Raw genomic sequence first — 25,663 nt, 5'->3', positions numbered from 1 at the left:
TATTAATCATAAAAATAATTGCCAAAGAAAATCTTTGTAGGAAACCTGTAATTTGTACTTGTTGGTATGATAAAGGTGAAGGTGATGGATATTCATTTATACCCTGCAGACTAGCTTTCTGTAGGAGAACCTGGTACTGATGAGTGCATCATATCTTAATGGCTACAATATGTATATCTAGTATCATTATTTTGTTTTCCACATGTTTATATTTTGGCTTCAGTGTCAAAACAATACTGTTTACCAAATATTGTTCTACTGGGCTTTTAGTTGTGATGTAATTATTTTATATGTATTATTGCTTTGATAAACATTTTTGTCTCTCAAGTCTGTTTTGGTGAGCTACATGGAAGAAACAGTAACATTATTCAGTATTTCTAGTAATCAAGGCTATTAAATGTTACATATATGTTTGAAGTCATTATAGTATTTTCTTTTGATTACAGTAATCAAATATGCATATGATTATTCTAGCTGAGGTCAAATCCTTTTTCTATGTCTTTCAGAATTACAAAATCTTTAATATAGGGCAATGTACAGAGCATTTTCAAAATATTCTATATGAACATTTAACTTACAGACACATGCATAAGCTCACTCAAATACACAGACATATATATATATATATATATATATATATATATAGTGACACGTAAAAACACCACTACACTCTCAGAGTGGTTGGTGTTAGGAAGGGCATCCAGCTGTAGAAACTCTGCCAAATCAGATTGGAGCCTGGTGTAGCCATCTGGTTTCACCAGTCCTCAGTCAAATCGTCCAACCCATGCTAGCATGGAAAGTGGATGTTAGACGACGACGATCTGAGTGCATGCATGTGTGTGTGTGTGTGTGTGTGTGTGCATGATGTGCACATGTATGTGCATGCATGCATGTATGTGTAAATATTTCAAAACGATACATCTGTGCAAGTATCATCTTGCAAATAATTGCATCCCTCATTGATTTAATGGTAAGATGTTTAGAAATTTCCATTATTGATAATCAGATTTATAGTATGAATTTAGAAGATATTTGTTGCTTAAATATTACTTTGTAATGTGCTTCAGCTTTTATATTGATATCTCTCCTTGTAATTGTAACATTCATTGTTATTCACTGTAAATCACTTTTAATACCTTTAGTATAATATTGCTCTTTGTTGTTCTTTCCAATTGATATTTGGGAATTTATATTTGCAATTAAAGTTGAAATAACAAATAAATTAAGAAGCATTAAAGTGAATAAGAATGGAGAAAAATTTCCACTATTTGAATTGTCAAAAGAAAATTCAAAATCACATGGAAATAGAATGGTAAAGGTGCCAAAACTGATAACTGCTTGAAAATTGTCTCTGATATGAAAGATCATCACCTGATTAATGAAAATGCTAGCTTGTAAGATACAGGAGAACAGTATACTTGTCAAACAGGGGATGTATATAGCTCAGCCACATTGTTTAAACATTAATGGCTGGTTCTTTGCAGAAAAATGCATTTCACATACCTTACCAACCTTTTTCCAATAGACATAAATACCAGTGATATTACCATTTGGTAAATTAGAAATGGTTTTGGGAAATTGATGAATTGTTCTAGGTTACATAACAAGTCATATACCATTTATAAGTCACTTGATATTTATATCAAGTGAAACTGTCTGACACTGGTGAGCAAATCATTTCTTCATGGCACAAATGTTTATGTCTAGAGTCCTTATTTTGTTATTCACATGACTGTTTACTTTTCCTTCAATATTAGAACAATATCATTTATCAAAATGTTGATATGCTGCACTTACAATATTCCTGCTTCCATATATATATATATATATATATATATATATATATATATATATATATATATCTTACACACACACACACACACACACTTCTATATATTCAGGGTGCTCAGGTTAAATTTAACAGTTTGCATAAAAGGAAAATAAGGCACAATATCCTTTCGAAAAACAAAGTGTTTTTAAAAAATCAAAATATATCAACTGGGAGATAACAGTTTACTTAAAGTAGCTGCCCTCAGCTTCTATCACAGCCTCAAGACAGGCCTGAAACATAGAACATATGTTCCTCGCTGTGTCCCTGCCAAGATCTTTGAACACTTTCTAGATCTTGGCCACCAGCTCAGCCTTGGTGTTGCAGACATAGTGGTTGGTGTCTTTCTCAATCATGCCCCATATATAGTAGTCCAAGGGATTACAATTAGGGGAATTAGTTGGGGTTGGTGAAGTCATAGAAATTCTCTAGTATCCACTTCTGACTCTTTCTGGAAGAATGGGCAAGGAGTCAAATCATGCTACCACACATATGGCCTTCCAGCAGCAACCCTCTCCTGCAGAGGATTGACCACAATCTCCTGTAACTTCACATAGCCATCTGAATTGAACCTATGTTCCTGTTCAAAGATGTGGGGATGAATCTTGGCATGCAGACACAGTCAGGATGCCTGCTGTACCCCATCATGCTGGCTATAGTTTTGTATAGTCTCCATTGTAGCTGTCCATGTCATGTCTTACAACTTATATTGTGTTCACAGAAAGTTGAGCAGCAGTCATGATGTTGGCATTTTGATATCCAGAGTGAATCATGATAATACAAGTAATTTTTCTACAATATTCAGATTGTTTCCAGTCTTCCATGTTATCTCTTTCATAACTACAACTTTAATTTTATGCACTCCGACACTGTTTACTTTTCCCTAATACATCAAGCTGTTTCTGGAAAAAGTAAACATAAAAATTCAAATTTAGCCTGAACACTCTGAATATGCATATGTAAATATTCCATATAGTGATAAACCATATATCCTCTATATGGCATCTCCTGTCAAATGAACCTTAGAATGGTTACAAAATAACACTGGAAATACTGTTGATTTCTTACAAATTTGAAGATATTTTGTGCTTAAATATTGTTATAGTGTTTTGTAGCATTAATGCTGATGTATTTCACTTAATTGTGCTCTGTGATAGTAACGCTTTTATCTATTCTATGTGTGCAAAAATTAATGTATGTTTTGTTTATGTTATGTCACTTTTTTTACTGTCCATGTGATGTTTGCTAATAAAAACTCATATTCATTTAGAAATAAAACCTGAATTTACAAAGAAATTAACAAATATTAATGTGAATGAGAAGAAAAAGGCTGTTTTACTATGTGAATTGTCAAAAGAAAACACTAAAGTTACATGGAAAAAGAACGGCAAAGAAATCAAAAGCGATAGTCACTTGAAGATTGTTGCTGATATGAAGGTTCACCAATTGATAATTGAAAGTGTTACTTTAGAAGATATGGGAGAATATTCTTGTGTGGCAGGTGATGTGTCTACAACTGCAACATTGTCTGTGCAAGGTATGCTTCCAATTAAATCTTGAATGTTTAACAGAATCTATATTCATTTCATCATCTATTCCTAACTGGAGGAAAATTTGGAAACTCTCTTCACTATGCAATGGTATCTAGTTTGAGGATTTGCATATCTTTCATGACAAATTTTCATGGTAACCCATCCATTTAAAAGTCTCATAGCTCTGAACAAATGTTATACAGTTGAATCCATGCAGTCTAGCTCAGAACCACCATTGTTCTAAATGTTTACTGGAGCTTTCCCATCAGGCATCTGTTTTTTGCTGACACTTTAGTTATAATATGTGCAGAAAATTATAGCTGTGGGATAACACTGTATCCTCTCTAGGTTGCTAAGTATTATATAGCTGGTAGCTAAGTTTTTGAAACTTTCTAGTATTGAATTGTAAGTTGTTTTCATTAGACCACAAGTATATAACATTAAGCCCTTATGATTTGCTGACATCATTAAGACTCTAGATTGCATTGTTTACCCCTGATACTTTGGTATTTTATCTTGTGAGACTGGATTTTCTAATAGATGTAAAGATATCTCTGACAGCAACTATAAACAGTGGTTTAGTTAGAATGTTTTTACATTATCATAAAGAAATCTGACAGGTAACTCAAGGCCTGTCATTAACTTCAGACACGTCTTACTTTATCTAATAATAATTCTTTGATAATGATGCAATTATTGATTGCTTCTTCCTTATGCTGGATTGCAGTTATGAAGGACTCTGATGTATTTGCTAATATAAAAGAAAACAGAAGTGGCCTTTGAAAGAAATTTTTGCATCTATTATTCAGTAGTTAACCATTTATTTGAGCTACTTTAAGTTATTTTGTTAAAACAGTGGTCCTATTCTGAAATGTAGTGAAGATATTTCTTTTGAAAATTTGTGAGAGTTCAAGGGTTGTTTCCCCATTACTTATGTTTAAGTGGTTAGTATTAGGAAGTGTATCCATGTAGCTCTACAATTAGTTTTCTGATTAGAAATGTTGCTATACACTCAAAGAATAGCTATGAAAATCAATGAGATAAATTTAGATGTATTTTATTATGATTCCATAATTATTGTTATATTTTTGTGTAAATTATTAACATGAGCTAAGAAAACTAATATTTCATATCCTATTTTGACTATATAATCTTCCTATCCTTATTCTTTCTGATATATTCTAATGACAGGTGTGTTCATGATTAAATTTATCTATTTTGATAACTGCTCTGTTTCAATGTTTTTTTTGTACCTGTCTTTATTATGAGTAAAATAAACTCTAACTTACAAAGTAATGAGTATTAGCTTTACCCAGAAGAACAATTAATCAAGAAGTAATAGAAGTTTTGGCTCTTTATATTTTAGGATGCATGTATCTTTGTGGTAAACAAAGAACAACCTATCACTTTTTTTATTGTCACAGGTTTTATTTTTTTTTTCCTCATTGTCTATACTATTAGGTCAAAGAATGCTTGTGAGTTATTTTGCTCTGAAAGTGTTTGAAGAAGCAAGATTACAAAAACCAGCTATCTGGCTGCAGAAGCACTCTCAATATATTCAGAATTTGAAATCACAGCCAGTACCAAATATTTTCATTTTCCTGGCATTTTCAGACAATTTTCAGTATTATTTTGGCCTTATCAGAAAATTATAGTTTCTGCCATACTTAGTTATTACTAAATGTATAATGACTGAAGAATATGCTATACTCATAGCAATCCTAGTAAATATGCTCATTATAGATAGATGATTTTAGGTTTCAGCTACTTATTACTGTAGTTACTGTTTCCAGGGATCTTGGCATCAGGTGTTAAAAGTTCACGTCCAGGCATAAGTGTACACTATGTACCTGCTGTCAACAAAGCCTTTTACTATATCTGACATTAAGAATCCCTAACTTACTCAACTATGGTCTTCACACCTCTCTCAGAGTTCATGGATTGGAAGTTTCCTCTTAGACCATACCAAATATACATATTTTGATAGGGCTCTCTCTGATCCATACTGTGTCAACATTAGGTTATCCCAAAGGTGATAGAGATCCAGGAAACATTTCAGCTCTGATTAGTTGTTGGCCTCCTATAAAACTTGAGTAAAACACACAATGGATTTCTTAGCTTTTCTCTTTCCAGATCCGCTCCACATTATTCACTTTGCATACTCTTAAATATTTCTGCAATTTTTTTCCCACATCACTTTTACAGTAAATATTGATCTATACATATTCATGCCGAGCATTAATCCTCTCAGTATGTGAGGGCTTAGTATACATGATTTACCTCACCTGCACTGACTATCTTATATACATATGTGTGTGCGTGCATGTGTGTGTGTGCATGTGTGTTTGTGTGTGTGAGGATGTGTGTATATATGTATGTAAATATGTATATATATGTGTGTATATATATATATATGTATATATATGTGTGTATATATATATATATATATATATATATATATATATATATATATATATATATATATGTGTATGTATATATATAATTTATATATATATATGTGTATGTATATATATAATTTATATACATATATGTGTATATACATTTGTATACATATATATGTATATATACGATGGGCTTCTTTCAGTTTCCATCTACCAAATCCACTCACAAGGCTTTGGTCGGCCCGAGGCTATAGTAGAAGACACTTACCCAAGGTGCCACACAGTGGGACTGAACTCGGAACCATGTGGTTGGTAAGCAAGCTACTTACCACACAGCCACTCATATGTATATCTAAAAGAGAAAATATTCTAAAATAGGTTTAGTTTGATTAAAGTTTATGTATTTCTGTCTTATGATATTATGGATAGATAATTATAATACTGAATATAGTCAAATGATTCCATGTGTGTTGTTCCTATAGATACATATAATCTATAGCCATTAAAGATATATATGCATCAACATTTTCATTTCATAGAGTATTCATTATCACTATATACACCATCAATGAACCATCTAGTTTTCTCAATAGAGTTGACTTATATATTTCAGTATAAATTATTTCCCTTAACCTTGCCTCAAACTTTAATAGGATTTATGACCTTTCATTTTAATAATATAGTTGAACATGCTAACATCTTTTTACCTGAGTAATTCTTTGATAATTCAAACATTTACTGTTTCTATGCAGACTACTCCAAGGAAAGAATGTGCTTCTTATTTAAATCTATTGAAATGATATATATATATATATACATATATATATATACATATATATATATATATATATATATATATATATATATACACACACACACACACACACACACACACACACACACACACACACACACACACACACACACACACACACACACATACATACACATATACACACATACATATTTTTGATGGTCAGTTCAATCTTTTAACAATTCCAAAGCTTGATTTTTAAATGTTTATACTTTGAAAAATTACCTAATATAAATAACTTGAAGATTCTTTTTATTAGTTTATGTTTTTTTAACTTTATATAACATTATAAAGTATTTCAAGAGAATTTTAGTCATCATGCTCATGAATTCCATACAATATTAATATGAAAAACAGAGGAAAACCGTTTATGAAATATTGCTGATTAATTGTACATAGTTCATCTACACAAGGTTTGAAGTATAACTCTAAGCTTAATGGATTGATTTCTTTAATGATCTATTTTAAAATGTGTTTTTTTTTTCTATTTTGAACTAATATTTTTGATTGTCAAAATTATTACTTAAGCTAGGCATGGCCTATGTTCAATGATTTCTCTGGATTGCTTTAGAATTGCAATGATTTGTTTGTATTTGGCTTTATGTAAGAAAATACATTTAATTTTTCTCTCATTTTACAAAAATATTCTTTCATCTGGAAATCTTAAAACATCTCACTTGCTTTAGTTTTGCCAATTCCTACTTTAATAATTGCAGTGTAATTAATGCTTTGCTGTTCAGATGCTGAATTCTATGTTTACATTTGCATGTCTAACAGAATCAGGGGCAGAATTTTCCAAAAGACTTTCAAATGTGAGTGTTACTGAAAAAGAAACAGCAGTTTTCTCATGTGAATTAACTAAAGAAAATATTAACGTGAATTGGCTGAAAAATGGACGGGATATGAAGAAAAATGAGAGATTTAGAATCATCACAGAGAAATTCATTCAGAAACTTATAATTGAAGAAGCATGTTTTGAAGATAAAGGAGAATATATATGTGACCTTGGTCATGTCTCTTCTAATGCTACTTTAATTGTTGAAGGTACGAATTGAAAATTTCTTCAAAATCTTTATTTCAGTGCAACCATTCATATGGTTATATGACTAAGGAATACTATAGCTACTAGAATATTAGAATTAATTTTTACGTGCATCTATTTATTTTAATTATTCTGTCTGTCTCTGTTAGTCTCTATTTCTGTCATTCTTTCTATTTCCTACTCTCTCTTTCTCTCTCTCTCCCTACACACACACACACACACACACACACACACATATATATATATTTATATATATATATATATATATATATATATATATATATACATACACATGTACGTTCAATCCACAGAAGTCAGAAGTTACAAAATTACTCAAAGGCTGAAAGTTTTATACATACATACATACATACATACATACATACATACATACATACATACTTAGATAGATAGATAGATAGATAAACAATTTGTGGCTGCTGATTAGTGAAGGACCTAATTACAGAGTACAATAATTAAAAAAACCTCATGTATTTGAATGAATTTCCCAGGAGAAAAATATTTAGATATTACTAAACACATCCAAATTAATGAACAAAGGTATTTTTAACTACATCTCTATTTCATATCATTATAAATTGAAACATATGCCTGAAGATGATTAGACAAAAGAATACCTAGATTTAGATGTTCATCCTTTACATTGGGAGAATTTTTTTTTTTCCGTAAATACAATAAAGATTATTAAATTTTTAATGAATTTGAAGTTTCACATAATGCTTTCCACTAAACAATAAACAATTACTTCTATCTTAGGAGAAAAAGACAAAATAACTAAATAAACTTTTCTACCAAATAGTATTAAATAAGAGATGACATAGTGTGTGACTGATTTAACATGCTATAGTAATTACTCAGAGTACACACATATATGAACATATATATACTCTTGTGTGATAATATGCTTAAGAACACAATAAAGTACTTCAAGAATTAGAATATGTTATATTATAAATATCTGTCATATTCCATCTGCTGTACCACTCAGTTAACAATATTCTTTTTATCTTGTCATGTCCATTCAGTGTCAGTCAAAACTGAAGCTCTTTCACATAGCTTATTCATTATCATTAGTATATAAATGATAAATGAATAATTTTATGCTAATTAATAAAATAAAAATGGTGTAGTTTAGCAATCAATGAAATAGAAAAACAGAACGATCTTTTCATTCAAAATCAGACCATTTTCCATTTTTATTTTGATAAAGAATTCGGATATGAAGAATTATTTACTCTGCCAGCATAAAAAAAAAGTCGATGGAACAATATTCAAATTAATTTAATAATAATAATTTAAAAACTAAATAAGGCACAAATACGTTACCCATAGAGTTTAATGAGAAAGTAATGACTATATGCAATAGGATTAAAAGAAATAGTTCAAATGATAAAAAACCATTGCTATCCAATAAGAAATAGATATATACGAAACAAGATCAAAGTATATATTATATATATTGCTATTACATATCTAGACATACATACACAGTTTGAAAATGACATTTCCTTCATTTATAGCCTAGATCATTCTATCAGTGCTTTCTGTCTTCATTTTTCTTTTATGTTTTTTGTTATTGTGCGAAAAAATTATGAAAAGTTATGAAAAATGGCTGAGTGCAATAATTAAAAAAATTTTCAAATATAACATAACCAAATTTTATAGTTAATTTGTTAATTAAAAACTTTCTCTTAATAGCGTTTATGAAAAGACTTATCTCCCTTAGACCAGAAACTTAATATATCTTTTTTTTTTTTTTGGAAAGGTAGTAGAGCATTTTTTTGCTTAAGTTTAATACAAAATAAATTTCTGTGTCATTCAAATGTTATTGACTCATAATATAAAAATATTAAATCTAACTTCTAATTCAGTCTGAATGGGGTACAACAATGAAAAATATAGTATAGTTCAAAATCTGTATATATCTAAATATTTGTATTGGTTTAGAGTTTAGATCATTAAAACATAAACCTAATGAAGTAATTAATAATTATTTATTATAAGGGTCTGTTCAAGTGTTCTGTTTCTCACAGTTTTTAAATTTGATATGGTTTGAAATTTGACATAATTTAAAATTTAATTTGATTTGAAGTTATTAAAATAATTTCCCTTTCTTGATGAAATTTTACATTTTTCTCCATTTGTTTTTTTATATATATCTTGTGTTGTATTTATCTTAAAGCATGCTCACATTTTAAATTTTATTATATACTTTTGTATACGCATGATATTCTGTAATGAGAGTTATTTTATTCTTTTGGTATGTTGCTCTCTTAGTAATTTCAGTGAAAATGCATTCAGAAAGAGCAATCTTATTTTAGTATTTATATATTTAAGCTAACTTTAATCCTATTTAATGTTCAACAGAAGCACCTCCTGAATTCATCAAAAAATTAGCAAATACGAAAGTGAAAGAAAGTGAAACTACTTCATTCACATGTGAATTAACAAAACCTAATGTAAAGGTAAGATGGATGAAGGGAGGAAAGGAGCTAAAATCAAGTAAGCGAATTGAAATCATCACAGACAAGTATGTACAGAAGCTTGTTATACACGATGTCACTTTAAAAGATAAAGCTGAATATTCCTGTGTAATTGGAAATAAATTTTCTAAAGCAAAACTTACTGTTGAAGGTATGATTCATCTACATTTTTTCCAATATGATAATCTCTAAAATAGTAGATGTATATATATATATATATATATATACTTATATCACAATAGATTATTACCATTATTGATTATTTGAAGTTTAGTTTGCAATGTTAACTTATATTTGATTTATGCAAAATGTTATAACACTAGTTGTGGTTGTTGTTTAACACTAAGTCAATCTTGATTGACTAAACCTGTGATCAAAGGCAATCATCTTGTAGTTTTTGAATATTTAGGACAACATTATTCAATAGAGCCTTCTTTTTTTATGATGTTACACATATATTATCCTATTTCATTATATTTGTGTAACTAAATGTAAGATATAGTCTATCTATTTCTTTGCAAGTTTTACTTCACTCAGTTTAGTACTTGCCACATTCTACCATGTGGAAACGATTTATCTTTTTAAATCTATGAAAATACTTTAGTTGCAAACTCTCAGTACTATCTTATTTCTCATTAGTACAATCAACTCCAATTTCAACACTGATTTAGTTTGAGTTATGTTCTCTGCATGCTTCAAACCACAAAATATCTGTGATCAAGTACAAATATTTTGACAATTTAAAATCTTGTCAGAATAATATTTCAATGCTATTCTAAAAACATTATAACTTTTATCCAATATGAACACATACAAACAACATACACTCTCAAATTAAAACAACCACATTATAAGGAGCCAAATTCAAATGTGCTGTATTGCCAAGTACCTCCTAATTAAGTTTAGGTAATTAAAGCTAATGCACAAACAAAATCTACTTCTACTTCCTCAATAGCAACCAGCATCTAGGTTTTCAATCATTAAAGACCAAATCTTGATAACAATTTATCTGAAATCAAACAGCCAGTCACTGCATAGCAGAGTTCAGTGACCCTGGAATAATACTGAAATATCACATATATAAGGATGCAATGTCTCACATATTCAATTACTTACCTTCACACTAGATGTATGCTTAAGCATTGTTTGATAAGGATAGACTTAATAACCACGATGCCTCACCTATAATATCTCACTTATTATTCTTCGAGAATCAATTATTTTCAGAGACATTTAACTCTTAACAAAATGTAATTACATACTCCGATATTAGGAAAAAACTTTGTTGATTAGTAACGTGTGCGTGTGCGTGCGTGTGCGGGCATTTGTTTGTTTGTTTGTATGTTTGTTTGTTTGTTTGTATGTTTGTTTGTATGTTTGTTTGTTTAAGTACATTGTATGAGAAACTTATTGAAAAATTAGTCATGCTAAAAAGTCATTAAACATCTATGTGATTCTTTGAATAAGAAAGTTAGTAATATGGAGATGTTTAAAAGCTGAGCTACAGTACTACATTTTAGAATGAAGTTATTCATTGAGTTGTGAATTTTTTTATCCAGTTAAATTATTCTTAATAGTTAGCATCTTTAAATATATAAGTTTTGGCAGCCTTGTGATTTAAATTAGCAAGCTTAAAATTTCTTTCTATTTTTGCAATGGACTGAAATTTGAAAAATGCATTTTTATTTTCAAATGGTAGCTTTAAGTACTAGGCTAAAATTTGTCCCTAAATAATACTTTCTGACAAATATTTCATAATGTCTAACACTTTTGTAGCATGGATAATTTGTGCACATTTTCTTTATGCTTTCAAAGATTTTTTACTTTTAAAATTGCTTTAATAGCAAGGTTTTGAGCTTTGAATTTTTAAAATTTTTATTTGACAACCATTATTTGAAGGTATTTGAGAACGCTATTCTAAATGCAACTGTTATGTCATTTCTTAATCATAATATCTGCTTTTCAAGTTGATGGAGAATATTCATTTTTTTAACATTATTCATTAATAAGCAACATTTGAATAGTTACATGATGAGCATGACCTATAAAATTCAAAGAAATAAGCTGTAGTCTAGAAAATAAAAGCCTAGGAAACCATATTGTTAATATAAGACTTTTAAGGAAGTGAATCAAGAGAATTAAAATGAGAATGTAAATAATTAAGAACCATTGATAACAGACAAGAAATATAGATGCTTTCCATAGCATTTACATTGGTTTCTATAACCCTTTGTTTATTAAGCCACGTAGAGTAATATTCTTTTTTATATTTTGATTGAATTAATGAGCTTATACTTATCTATATAACTAGTTCTCTGTTCTATCAAAATCTTACAATGGTTTCATGTATACATGCTTGCAGACATGTATAATTTTTATGGGGAAATGTTGAGCTACTGTAAAATTTTGGCTCTGTTGCCTTCCTTCAACTGACTTAATATCCACCTGTCGATCTCTGTCAATTTCCCTGTTTATCTGTCTGTCTGTCTACTATCTATCTACACAGGCATATAGATGTATATACACATACATATATAAATGTATTTATGATTATGCATGCAAATATATATGTGTATATACATGTATATATATATATATATATATATATATATATATATGTATATATATATATTATATACATACATATATAAATGTATAAACGTGTGTGTGCATGTGTATGTGGTGTGTGTGTGTGTGTGTATGTATGTATGTATGTATCTATATATATATGGCAAATAAGGTACCATCCCTTAGTTGGTTTCTCAACGTCTAACTCATACATATATATATATATATATATATATATATATATATAAGCAATGTTAATTCTCTAAATGAAGTATTAACAGTAACTGCACGATAAAGTGTAGCACACTTAAGTGGCAATATACTACACTTTATATATATATATATATATATATATAATCAGAATCTGAAAGAAAAATGTATAAATTACTTATTGTGATATTATTAAAACAAAAGTTCAGAATTATTGAATTCTTGCAGACATCAATATTTATTCAGACATTTCCTTATAGGTAATTCCGAGTATACAAGCTCAAAATGTTTGGACAGGAGAACTGGGGGTTACATCCAATGTGTTCACTATTTTTTTCCAACCACAGAATGGAGCTTTTGATACTTCAAGCAAAAGTATTTCAAATTGAAATCTTGTGCCAAACAACCAAAATTTCTGGTAGCTTATCACAATGTCAAACATTTTGATGTGTAAAGCACAAATACTGCAATTGTGTGGCTGTACCCCTATCCAGCTTAGAGGTTATATCAGTCACTTCCATAGTGTTTATGACTGAAGTGGCATTTGGTGATACAGCTTGATAAGTTACTACTGTGGTAGGATGTTGTAAATCAGTAATTTAACTTTTATATGTCATCTTTGTGCTTGTTAATATCAACATTTACACTGTCTCATATATATATACACACACGCACACGCACACACACACACTCGCATACAATGAATGTACATACATATGTATGCATGTGTGTGTGTGTGTGTCACACAGACATAGCAATGTGGCTAAGAGGATTTTTTTCACTCCCATTTGGTATTAGGTTTGATCCCACTTTGTGCAACCTTGGAAAAATATCTTCTACTAAAACCCTGGGCTGGCCAATACCTCTTAAGTGAAATTTGTTTGATGGAACCTGCATGGAAGCCCATTATAAGTGTGTATGTTCATATGTACATATGTATTATGAATGTATGTGGATGCTTGTAAGTGATTATCTCCTTGTGTGTTCTTATTCATAACACTTACACAGCTGCAACATTTAATTGTTTTCCATAAACAATATGTCTTGTAACTTAGTTTCTAAATGTACAAGGATCAATGGAATAATGAAAAAGCATCTAACTTGAAAAACAAGAGTTGGTGACAGAAAGCACATCCAGCTGTAGAATACAGCTTGAGTAAGTCTTAAGCTGTATCCAGCTTATATCAGCAGGGACAAGTAAAAGTAAAAATGATGATGACAAAGGCAACAATGATGACAAAAGTTACAAAGATAATGGTGGTGGCAGTGATGACAGTGATGACAATATCTATGTATATATATCATATATGCACATACATATAAACTGGATGGATCATGTAAACTTATACATCTGGAATGAGCAATAGTTTGCTTCCATGCCAAAAGAATGAAATAAAGTAAAAAAGCAAAAATTTATATATATATATTTATGACCAATGTAGAATGTTTTTCTATGATGTGACTTTATTTCTCTCTGGCTGTATTCTATAGCAACTCTCACAACTGACAACTGCTGCACAGTTTTTTTTTTATGTATCGTTATATTCTTTATGAGTCTATTTATGTCGCAAAGGCCTCCTATTATTATTTGTTATTTTGCTTTGAATGGTAGCAGCTTCCAAGGAGATTTATATGCGTGTTCTCTGCTGTCTAGTTAATCTCAGAACAGAAACTTTTTCAAATCCATGTCGCTGTTTATTCACATTTTATATGTTCATATATCATTAATTAATGAGCTAGGCTTCTTTAAAAAGATGTTAGGACATTTTTTATGAAAATCTTTGAAAACTGGGATAAAGAAGAAAATTATCAAGCAAACAAGAGTTTGGTGTATGTCTCTCTACAATGTAGAGAAGTTTAATCATCACATATATACTCGTAGATAAAAAAAAATTGTTAAAATATGGTAATAACTTTTTGATTCTGAATTATATATTTACTATTTGAAAAGTTGTTTTGTTCTTCTGTAAATTTGTTTTAGCCATCTGAGCTCAGCCCTTGCTGAAACGCTTCCTTCAAGTTCTCTGATTTAATTTTTGAACATATTATTTTATCTGTTTTGTTCTTTTAACTGTTTTTCTTTTTCTTTTAACAGTTTCATATATGTTTTTTTACTCTTAGACATAATTATTTGTGTAAAGTGCTAGGCATAAAATCTTAATTCCTCCTTTCCCTTCTTCTTAAGCTCTAGAAAAGCCAGATGGACAGCAAGCTGACTTTGTTTCTGATACAAAGGTAAATCATTTGTATTGAGATAAATAATCAAAGTAATGGTTTTAACAATATAGTTAAGATTTTAAAAGAAAAACTTGTGCAAAAAGAAGAGAAAAAATTTCACAAAAGAGCATCATACTTAGAAAGTTATCAATATTAATAATGGTTGAAAATTTAAATGTTTTTTCCATTCTAGCTAGCTAAAAAGAAATGAAACTCAGTATTGGAAAAGAATGTGTGTGTGTGTGTGTGTGTGTGTGTGTGTGCCTGTGTGTGTACTAGTGTGTATGTTCATGCATGTGTACATATTTATATATACAAACACACATATATATATATGTGTAGGGTATCCAACAATATATTATATATATTACTGATGCTATATATATATATATATATATATATATATATATATATATATATATATATATATATCCACACCTCATGATTTTTGAAAATTTTATAAGACAATTAAAACCAGCTTAATTTTTGTTAAAGCTGTTTTTTCCAATTGTTTTGTAGGATGCTGTACCAATCTATTCACTTGTGTGTGATTTTACTGATACTAAAACTAATGTGACACTACAAAAAGACGCTCAAGTCATGGTCCTTAATTCAACAGACACTGAAATGTGGGTTGTGCAAAGTTTAGAAAGGAGGGATCAGGTACTAATTATTTTGAGACATTAAAATACCTATATTTTTTTATACTTCAATGATTTTTAATTGTTTAATCTTCCACAAAACTAAAATGTGTTATTATAATGTAATAAGAGTATTTATATTTGTTTATGAATAATTATAAAATTTATGAAGATGTGTTTCAAGTTTACCATAACTACAGAATTAGTAAAGTCAAAACTATGTTCTATCATTTAATTTCACTTTTCTCTTTTATCTAATCCTTTTTGTTTTGTAACAGGTATGCAGTGTTCCTTCAAAAATGCTAATGATGGATAAAACAAAAGAAGGTATGTAATATTTGAATTAGTTTGATGTGAAAAGTAGCATCATTATCAAAATAACCAATCGAATGGAAACATTCCAAACTAGAAATTCAAGCTGAAAACTTTATGCTAAATGAATTCAATTTTTGTTGAGTCTAAATCATTATGCCAATTATAATTAATTCTGGTAAAAAAAAGCAGGGGACTCGATTCTGGAATATAATCATTTAAAATAATGGGAGTGTTTCTGATCCTTGGCAGTATAGTGAAAATAATTTAACTCCAATAAATACTTTGTATTATGACAACCAAAAAGAAAGAGTGGTGATTGTTGGGGTATGTAGAGGATCCCAGTAGTGCATGGTGCTAAAATATATATATATAAAAGTAAAGTGAGTACTAACGTACCTGATATGATAAGCCAAAAAATTTTAATTAATTAAAATTATACCCTAATACTGTTTTGGTTACATTGTTTTGCAGAAAACGAATGCATACATTGAAATACTTTCTGCATATTTAAATATGTATAACAATAATTATACATAAAAGTTTAAAGAGTTCATTAAATTGTAATATTTTGTTTCATACAAATATATACTTCTTTTAAAATGGCATATTGCTTTATAATGTGAAAGTGAGATGAGCAGAAACCCTTCAGTATTTACTTTGAATTCAGTATTCTTGAAAAATTTGAAATTGAATATACATAATATTAAAATAATCTTATTTACTTTATGTAGTTACCATGTAAAATAATCTTATTGATTAATATCTAAATTGGAGTAAATTTAAATTTCAGACACAATTTCTCTGAAAAGGGACCATAAATCAAAGTCACCAAGTGGTAGAATGTCTCCTGACAAAGAAGCATTATCATCAGAAGAGGAAGAGGACAGCTTTTTACATGAAGTAAAGCATTTGTTTTATATATTTAAGTGTCTTACACATTTAGAGTAATTCTAAGACTTCAAATGAATTTTTCTGTTACTATATTTGAAATTTAAGTATTGGGTCATCCCGTAAATAATGCGTTTTTATTTCAATTGCATGAAGTAAAAGTCGGAGGGGGACAGGATAAACTACCTGCATCAACTTTCTATAAAAGCAGGTTGTAATTTACCTTGTGCTTATTCTTCCTGCAAGTTCTGAAGAGTGTAGTTCGATTTTAACAGTTATTTATTCAAAGCTATAATGGAAGTGACAGAGGAGCATATTCTGCATATTTTGCATTATGAGTTCAATAAAGGCAACAATGCAAGAAAAAGTGCAAGGAATATTAATGCAATATATGGAGATTGGACAATAAGTGTAAGCCAGTGTCAACGGTGGTTCCAGAAATTCCGAGCTGGAAACTACAGCCTAGAAGACAAGCCTCATCCTGGAAGATCTGTAGAGCTCAACAAAGACGTTCTGCAAACCCTGTTGAAACAAAATCCCATCTTAACTGTTGAGCAACTAGCAGAGATACTTGGATTTGTTCATTCAACCATTCATCGACATCTGCATGCCATTGGAAAAGTCAGCAAAATGGGTCAATGGGTTCCTCACAAACTTTCTGAGTCTAATCGTGCACAGAGAGTGAATATGTGCTCTTCTTTGCTGTCACATCTCATGAATGAACCTTTTTTGGACCAAGTAGTGAGTAGTGATGAGAAATGGGTTCTCTTTAAAAACGTCAAGTGCCAAAGACTGTGGGTAGGAAAAGGAAAAACACTGGCACCCCAGGCTAAAGTAGGTCTTCACCCATGTAAGGTGTTGTTATCCGATTGGTGGGATATGAAAGGTTTAGTCCACTATAAACTTTCAAACACAAACTAAGTGATAACAAAGGAGATCTACTGTGAGCAGCTTGAGCAGCTTAAGTCAGTGCTAGAAGAAAAACAACCATCTTTGTTTTTAAGTTGAAAGGTGTTCTTTCATCAGGATAATGCTCAGCCACTTACATCGAGGATGACATTCCAAAGGCTGGAGCAGTTTGAGTGGGAAACGATGCCCCACCCACCATATACGCTGAACATTGCCCCATCTGATTATCGTTTATTCCGCAATCTTCAAAATCTTTTGGACAGGAAAAATATGATTTCTGTAGACGAGGTCAGAGTAGTACTGGAGGAGTATTTTTCATCATGCACAAGTGAATTTTGGAAGAGGAGTCTTGCAAGTCTACTAGATAGATGGAAGAGCATTGTAGAAAATGAAGGAGAGTATATTTTAGAATAAAAAAGAACTTTGTTTATATTAAATTTGAAAAATAAAAGAAGTATAAAAAAACTGCATTATTTATGGGATGACCCAATATGATAATGTGAATGAGTTTTGGTTGATACTCTATATTATATTAAATCCATATTTGCCTACTTGTTTTCAATGATATTTAACTGCTGAATTTTCTTCATTGCAATTTAAAGGGATTTCCTATCTATGTCGTCCTTGCGGATTACAAGCCAGATGAAGATTGTACTGACAGCATTCGACTCAGTGAAGGTCAGTTTGTAGAAGTTTTGGACATGGAAAATTGTGGACAATGGCTTGTTCGCACAAAACCAACAAAAAGTACCCCTGCTAAACAAGGATGGGTACCACCGGCATATTTGGAAATAAAACCTGCTATAAAATCTCTTGTGAAGAAAAGCACTAGAGAAGCTTTCCGGGAAGAAATTATTCAGATCAGTAATAAACAACAAGAAGCTAGTTTAAAGAGAAGGTAAGTATATCTTTAAAATTCTTGAATTTTCAAATATTTTCTGATATATTAGACATTATGTGATATACAATATAAATATATTTATGAGTGTGTGTATACATGTTTATATAATATATACATACATATACATATATATGTGTGTGTATATGTATGTCTATATATGTATCTATATATATATATATATATATATATATATATATATATATATATATATATATATATATATATATATGTATATATATGTATATATATGTATATATGTATATATATGTATATATATGTATATATGTATATATATGTATATATATGTATATATATATATATGTATGTATATATATGTATATATATATATATATGTCTATATATATATGTATATATATGTATATATATATATATATATATATATATGTATATGTATCCAGCTGGAGGAGATGTCCTCCTGGGGCTAAAAGCAACAGTAACATCCACCCCTAGGGGTCAGCCACACTTAAGTGGCAATATACTACACTTTATCGTGCAGTTACTGTTAATACTTCATTTAGAGAATTAACATTGCTTCTTTTCACCTTTTCGATATCAGTGAAGAATTTCACTGGAAAAGTAGATATAAGATTGCCAGGTTTTTGTCTCTCTCACCAAGGTCAGTAGCAATCGAACGCCGACGAAGGGAAATAACCCTGAAATCCGGATCCGTTCGTGCTGCAGATCGTGGTGAGAGGGATAACTTCCCTTGGCAAACAGGACACAGTCGTGTGTCGATAAGCCAGCTGGAGGAGATGTCCTCCTGGGGCTAAAAGCAACAGTAACATCCACCCCTAGGGGTCAGCCACACTTAAGTGGCAATATACTACACTTTATCGTGCAGTTACTGTTAATACTTCATTTAGAGAATTAATATATATATATATATATATATATATATATATACATATGTATATACATATATGTGAATATATATGAAATTATATATGTATATATATATGTATATTTATGCATGCTTTATATATATATATGTATATATGAGTAAGTGGATAAATCATAAAAGTGATACTCAACACATTTGGTAGGAGTTACACATATTTTTTTCATAACAATTTAACTCGGCCCTATATTTGATATATTTCTATCATTTTTCAGAGCTGTATTTCATAGCTATATACACTAATAGACATAAATTTAAATGTTGGGGACTTCTTGACTCTTGGAATTATCTCTTCCTGACACTAAGGAGTGGATCTACTCTCTCTGGAAGTGGAGATAATTTCAGTAAATCAAGAATTTATCATATTTGTTATTTAATATACTGTTATTCATTTTTGTTCTTCACATATATGCCAGTGGCCACTCTGAGTTATTTCCCCTAGCTCATTGTTTTTACATATATGTCATCATTTTACATCTATTTACATGCTTGTATGGGTTGGTTGGATTGTCTTGGTTCAAGTCAGTTCTTATTTTGAATTATTCCCCTCCTAGAGTAGTCAAAAGACCATGTCTCTCTTGTACACTTCATTTTTAGCAAAGCTTTTACAGTAGGATACTCTTCATAAAATCAACACCTGAACTGCATGTACTAAGTGCATTTTAGCATAGCACGAACAATAGAAAAATTATCATAGTTCTGGCAAGATTAATCCTTTAGCATTCAGATTATTCTGTCAAATGCATTGCTTATTTATTTACATTGTTTTGTGTTACTCATACTTTATCCTGTAGCTTTGAGATTTCATTGATGTGATTGTTTATTTTTACAATGACATTGTAGGGTAAGTGTGAAAGGCCTGATCAAGCTGGTTTGAGTATAAAACAGCTTTTGCACCTGATACAGCTGGTTAAATGCTAAAGGGTTAAAGAGTCTTTCAACTCTGCATTTATCTTTGATCGTCCTCTAACCATTTCACAGAGTTTAACAGGGTGCATTTGTTGTAGTACTGGCACTAGTGAGATTGCTTTATATCCCACAACACTAAAGTTGAACATTGACTTTATTCTTTAAAGTAAATAAATAAAGGAGGAGGTAAATAAAAGATAGGGAGTGGTAACAGAAGAACCAGGATAAGAGGGTGAAGGAAGAGAGAGAGAGAGAAACAATGATGATGAAAGAGACAGAGTGAATGGAGTTGGAAGGTGACAATGGAGGGGATAACATTAATCACAGAGTTTGATTGGTTTCATTTCTGTAGAGAATCCCTGAATTCTTGGATTCTCTCAATGAAGATATATTCTCTGCATATACACTTTTTCAGTCAGTGTACCACTGAGTTATTTTAAAAATTTATTAGATCTTATTTGTTATATTGGTTTTAAATTTTGGCACAAGGTCAGTAAGCTGGAAAGGAATACTAGTTGATTATATCGACCCTTTTGCTTAACTGGTACTTACTTTATCAACCCCTAAAAGTATGAAAGGCAAGGTCAACCTTGGTGGAATTTGATCTTATTTGTTATAGTACCATTAAAAAGATGTACAGCAATTTTCAAAATTTTTGTTTCACTATTCATCACTTATTTTCAAAACTTGGGATGATTTCACATGTTTATTTTTTTGCTATCATGCCTTTAGTATCTCTTAATTATTGACCCTGCCTGGTGCTCTTTAATATTAAAATTTGCATGGCCAACATATGTCAAAAGTCATTTATATATTATTGCTATTATGAAAACTTTCCTGACATGTTCTGCCAGTAACCTGTCTGTTAACTTTCTAAAAGATGGGCAATAGTTATCTAGATAACAAACAAGAGAAATTAGAACTAAATTTTTCATAAACTGAGAATTTGGTTAAATCATTCTCAATTCAGAGGACGAATTCTCGATGTCAACTAACTTTATGTTTGTCACATCAGAAATAAATTTCTGTGGTTCTCTGCTGTGTCATAGACACAAACTACATCTATTCCAGTCCATCACTTTTTAATTCTACAATTATTCAGTCAGCTTTATAATGTGATCTATTAAACTGAGTTTATTATACCAGTTTATCTCCACGATTGTGACTGTTGATGACAGCTGTTTTCTGTGCTTAGCTAAGTAACCTGATTAGCTAAATAAATGAGATTCCTCATTATCCTGTAACTTATTCTGTAAGTCATTTATTCAGTTTATATATTTGATAACTCTGTTCTATTGAAAGTACTTTTCTGATTTTGTAATATTGTTTTAACACTCTATCATTTCCATTTAATTATCTCTGAAGACAAGTGAATAATATCATGTGAGGCACACTTCTCAATGATGTTGTCATTTCATGATTAAAAACGATTTATGCTAATCATGTATGCTGCATGAACACTGGCTACCAGTATATATTTTCTTGTTGGCTAATTATACCTATTATTCAACATTCTGCCAAACGTCTAGGATATAACCTACTATAACTAGTTTTGTTCCTGCTTACTAGGCAAGCTCCTAAAGTGTCAAAGTCTTAACTACCACACTATTTACTCTTTGATGCTCATTGCCCATGTGGACTTCTGTACCTATGACAGCGTTTCATAGTATGCCATCCTTTAGGAATGCAAAGCTGTCCACTGCGTTCTTTCTCTTATTTGAAGTTTTCAATAATTTCCTTCTGTAGAAAATGAGTGTTAATGAGACATCTTTGAGTTTCTTTTTTCAAGCTATGTTTTTTCCTTTTCCTACTTAAATGGCTTTTAACTTGAAAGTTATAAATACATACTTAAACTATTCTTATTTGGGTGGAGTGAGGGGGTGAAAGCAAAGTTTATTCCACTCTAATTCTTTCATATAAATAATGCTAAATTTTTTATTTGATTTCAAATTCTCTTTGCTAGTGAATGTGTGTCTGTATGCTTGTGTCTCCTTGTCTTGACACCACATATCTGGCAACGGAGAAATATTGCCTTGCTTGGAAGTAGGTTAAGGCTAACTATAAGAAGAATTATAGAAATCTGCCCTAATAAATTTTGTCCAACTCATGAAGGCATGGAAAAGCAGATGTTAAAACAATGATGATGATAATATATTACTAAGATTTCCCATACAAAAGGATTTTGTGAAATATTTAAATATGCCTTCTCTAATAATTTATGCTGTTTATTTTTAGTGTGAATATTCTCCTTATGAATATTAATTTGTGACTGATTACATTACATAATGTACATTTGTTATTCAGTATTAGAAACTTTTATGTTTTTACTTGCTAGTTTTTGTATCTAAGCTTATAAAATGTTTTTAAGTTGCTTTTAATTGACTTTTCCCCATACTTCTTATTTTAAAATGTTTTTTGTTTCTGCTTTTATAATTATATAAAAAATTTTTTTTGAGTTTTCATCATCCATTTTAAAATATATCTACATGGTAGAATATATATCAAAAAAATTCTGTTATAAAATTATTTAATGGATATTTAATTCTATATTGTTGCATGCATTACATTTCTGAATGCTTTAGTATCTCAGTAACAATACCAATTTAATAGTTAGATGTGTCCATGTTGGAAATTAGTGAAAAGGGTCCATAGTATGAATACTTCTACTATAGCACACATCCTTTGGAAAGTTTAAGTATAACACTACAAAAGATGAATAATTTTATTTAAAAATTTTTGGATCATATTCTACATGGGCGTACATTTCATGTGTGCTAGATGTGCACTGCACACCCATCAAAAATGACCAATTCATTATAAATATTAACCTTACTCATTAATTTAGTTGTGAATCTTAATGGAAAACTTTTGTTATACCCCTGCTTGAAATTTGGTGATATTGGGTGCGGCAGCTCACTCAATACAACAACCATCATAAGTCACTGATGTTCTAAGCCAATAATTTTTAACTTGAACTATTCTCTGCTGACTTTAATTATGAGTGTCAACAGATGTAGATATATTCAAATTTTTAGTCATATTTCAAGCATCGAAATTTTATAATGATAGTATATTTAGATACAGCTGTTGGAAAAAATTGAACTGGGTTTGTAAGTCAACACATCACTTCTACAATGCAGCTACTTTCAATACTGAATTATACCACAAAAAATATCAACTTAATGTGAGAACCTCTAAGTAGTCAGCTGACCTACAAGAAATAGCATCCAAATCTCCTTCATTTTATACCTTACCATCAGAGAAAAAATGCATTAGACTATATGGTCCTAGATTTCCTCCACATAAAAAAATTTAGAATGATCACTTCTGGAATATTTTTTCTCATTAGACAACTCTGTCAGGACTGACTTGGACCAAACAGCAACATTTAGGTGAAACCAAGTGTCTTGGAAATGGCACAGGTTTTACTGAAAATTTTAAATTATTTTATTTCTTTCCTTTGTTTCTTCCCTTTTCCTTCTGCTGTTACTGATTTAATAATCACATGCAGTATTTACATGTAATCTGTTGGCTCTGGTTTCTACAGTTACATTCATTGGTGCTACCACTCACCACTCTAAAAGACAGCACTTTCTTGGTTTGACAAAATGTGCATTGATTTTGTTAATAATATTCTTTAAATAGTTCAAATCGATTTCTTAATTTTGTGGTCCATTTCTTTTTTCCTCTATTTTCAGTGTAGTCAAGTTCATTTTTACGTTTTTTACATTTTTAAGAGGAATTTCTTTGACAAGTAACCATCTTGAGTTGGATGTAAACAAAAACATGAAAATATATCTAGAACTAAATATGCTTGACCTAACGTCTCTCCAGTCTATGTGTAGACATTTGACATGTAGCAGGATTACTGTTGGAAATTATCTAAATATATATATAGTTGGTAAAAGATTCAAAACTCACAGACTGAGAAAAAGGCCCATCTGCATATGTCAACATGTAATAATAATAATAATAATTTCAAGTAGCAATAACTATGTTTTGGATTTACCTCGTTGGCTATGATACCACCTCTGCACAATGAAAAGGTGGTACCTTGGTAGTGCTACAACAGCTGATTTTGATTTAGTACCAGTATTTTTAAGGAGATTGGAATTAGTTAACAGTTGATACCACTGAACCTAGTACTTGAGTGGGTGCTGAAAGGTAAAGTTGACAACAGTAAGATTTGAACTCAGAATGTAAATAGCAGGAAGAAATACAGCAAGGCATATTTTCTGATACTCTAATGATTCTGCCAATATAATAATAATAATAATAATAATATTTTTAATTGGTCATAGATGATCTATTCTTAGCTGGATGTCTTTGGGCTAGAAAATAGTTCATCTATTTTTTTGTTTTCCAAGGAAGGCATTGGAAAAGAATTCTCTGTGACATGGTTTGGCAGAAGCTTAAGATATGAATAGTTAAAAATTACTGTCTAGAACAGATATGCAATTTTGAAATTAATTTTGCTATGTAATGATGCAATACATAAGAATTATTATTTTTACTTGAGATATTCATAACTTTCATTAATTTTATTTTTGTTTATAGCCAATGAACTTGATTTTTTTTTTCAAATAAATATTTTTAAAAACTTCAATTTTAAAAGTAGTGAAATCAATTTTAATCTAGAAAATCCTGTTTAATATATTGCATTTAACTGTTTATATTGTATTTCTTGACAGATTATCTTAAAATCTGAAAGAAAAAGAAACTGAAATTTTCAAAATTTTGTACATAGTATTATTAGTAGTACTTTCAATTAATTTGTTTTCAGTTTTGAAATTTGTCTTTGCATTTACCAGTGAGTTCTAACCAGTTCACTGTCATTTTAAAGAAATATATCAAGCTTAAATTCCCTTCTTTTTTGACAGAAGTTAATGTTACACAGGGGGTAAAACAATGTTGAGATATAGTTCATATATTACTATGTGTATTTACACTAATTTTTGAATTTTTGACTGTACTTACAGTTAAGTTTTTATATTGCTAATAACAATACTGAAACACTATTTTAAACACTATTTTAAAAACGCTACATGGCACTGAACTGGTTAATAT

The 25,663-nt window shown here is 30.0% G+C and overlaps 1 protein-coding gene across 1 annotated transcript in view; it reads left to right on the top strand.

Moving 5' to 3' along the window:
- The window catches only part of LOC106869541 (uncharacterized), a 502,813-nt gene that overhangs the window by 422,152 nt on the left and 54,998 nt on the right, over positions 1-25,663 (top strand). The window contains exons 326-333 of the mRNA XM_089360195.1: positions 3,099-3,365; positions 7,354-7,620; positions 10,004-10,270; positions 15,083-15,132; positions 15,634-15,777; positions 16,034-16,082; positions 16,861-16,970; positions 18,470-18,765. Of these exons, the coding sequence (XP_089216321.1) occupies positions 3,099-3,365; positions 7,354-7,620; positions 10,004-10,270; positions 15,083-15,132; positions 15,634-15,777; positions 16,034-16,082; positions 16,861-16,970; positions 18,470-18,765 (1,450 nt within the window). The remainder of the gene's footprint in view (positions 1-3,098; positions 3,366-7,353; positions 7,621-10,003; positions 10,271-15,082; positions 15,133-15,633; positions 15,778-16,033; positions 16,083-16,860; positions 16,971-18,469; positions 18,766-25,663) is intronic.

This window comes from Octopus bimaculoides, chromosome 1, assembly GCF_046866305.1.
Source record: "Octopus bimaculoides isolate indiv1 chromosome 1, ASM4686630v1, whole genome shotgun sequence".
Taxonomy (NCBI): domain Eukaryota; kingdom Metazoa; phylum Mollusca; class Cephalopoda; order Octopoda; family Octopodidae; genus Octopus; species Octopus bimaculoides.
This window is presented reverse-complemented; position numbering and strand designations above follow the sequence as displayed.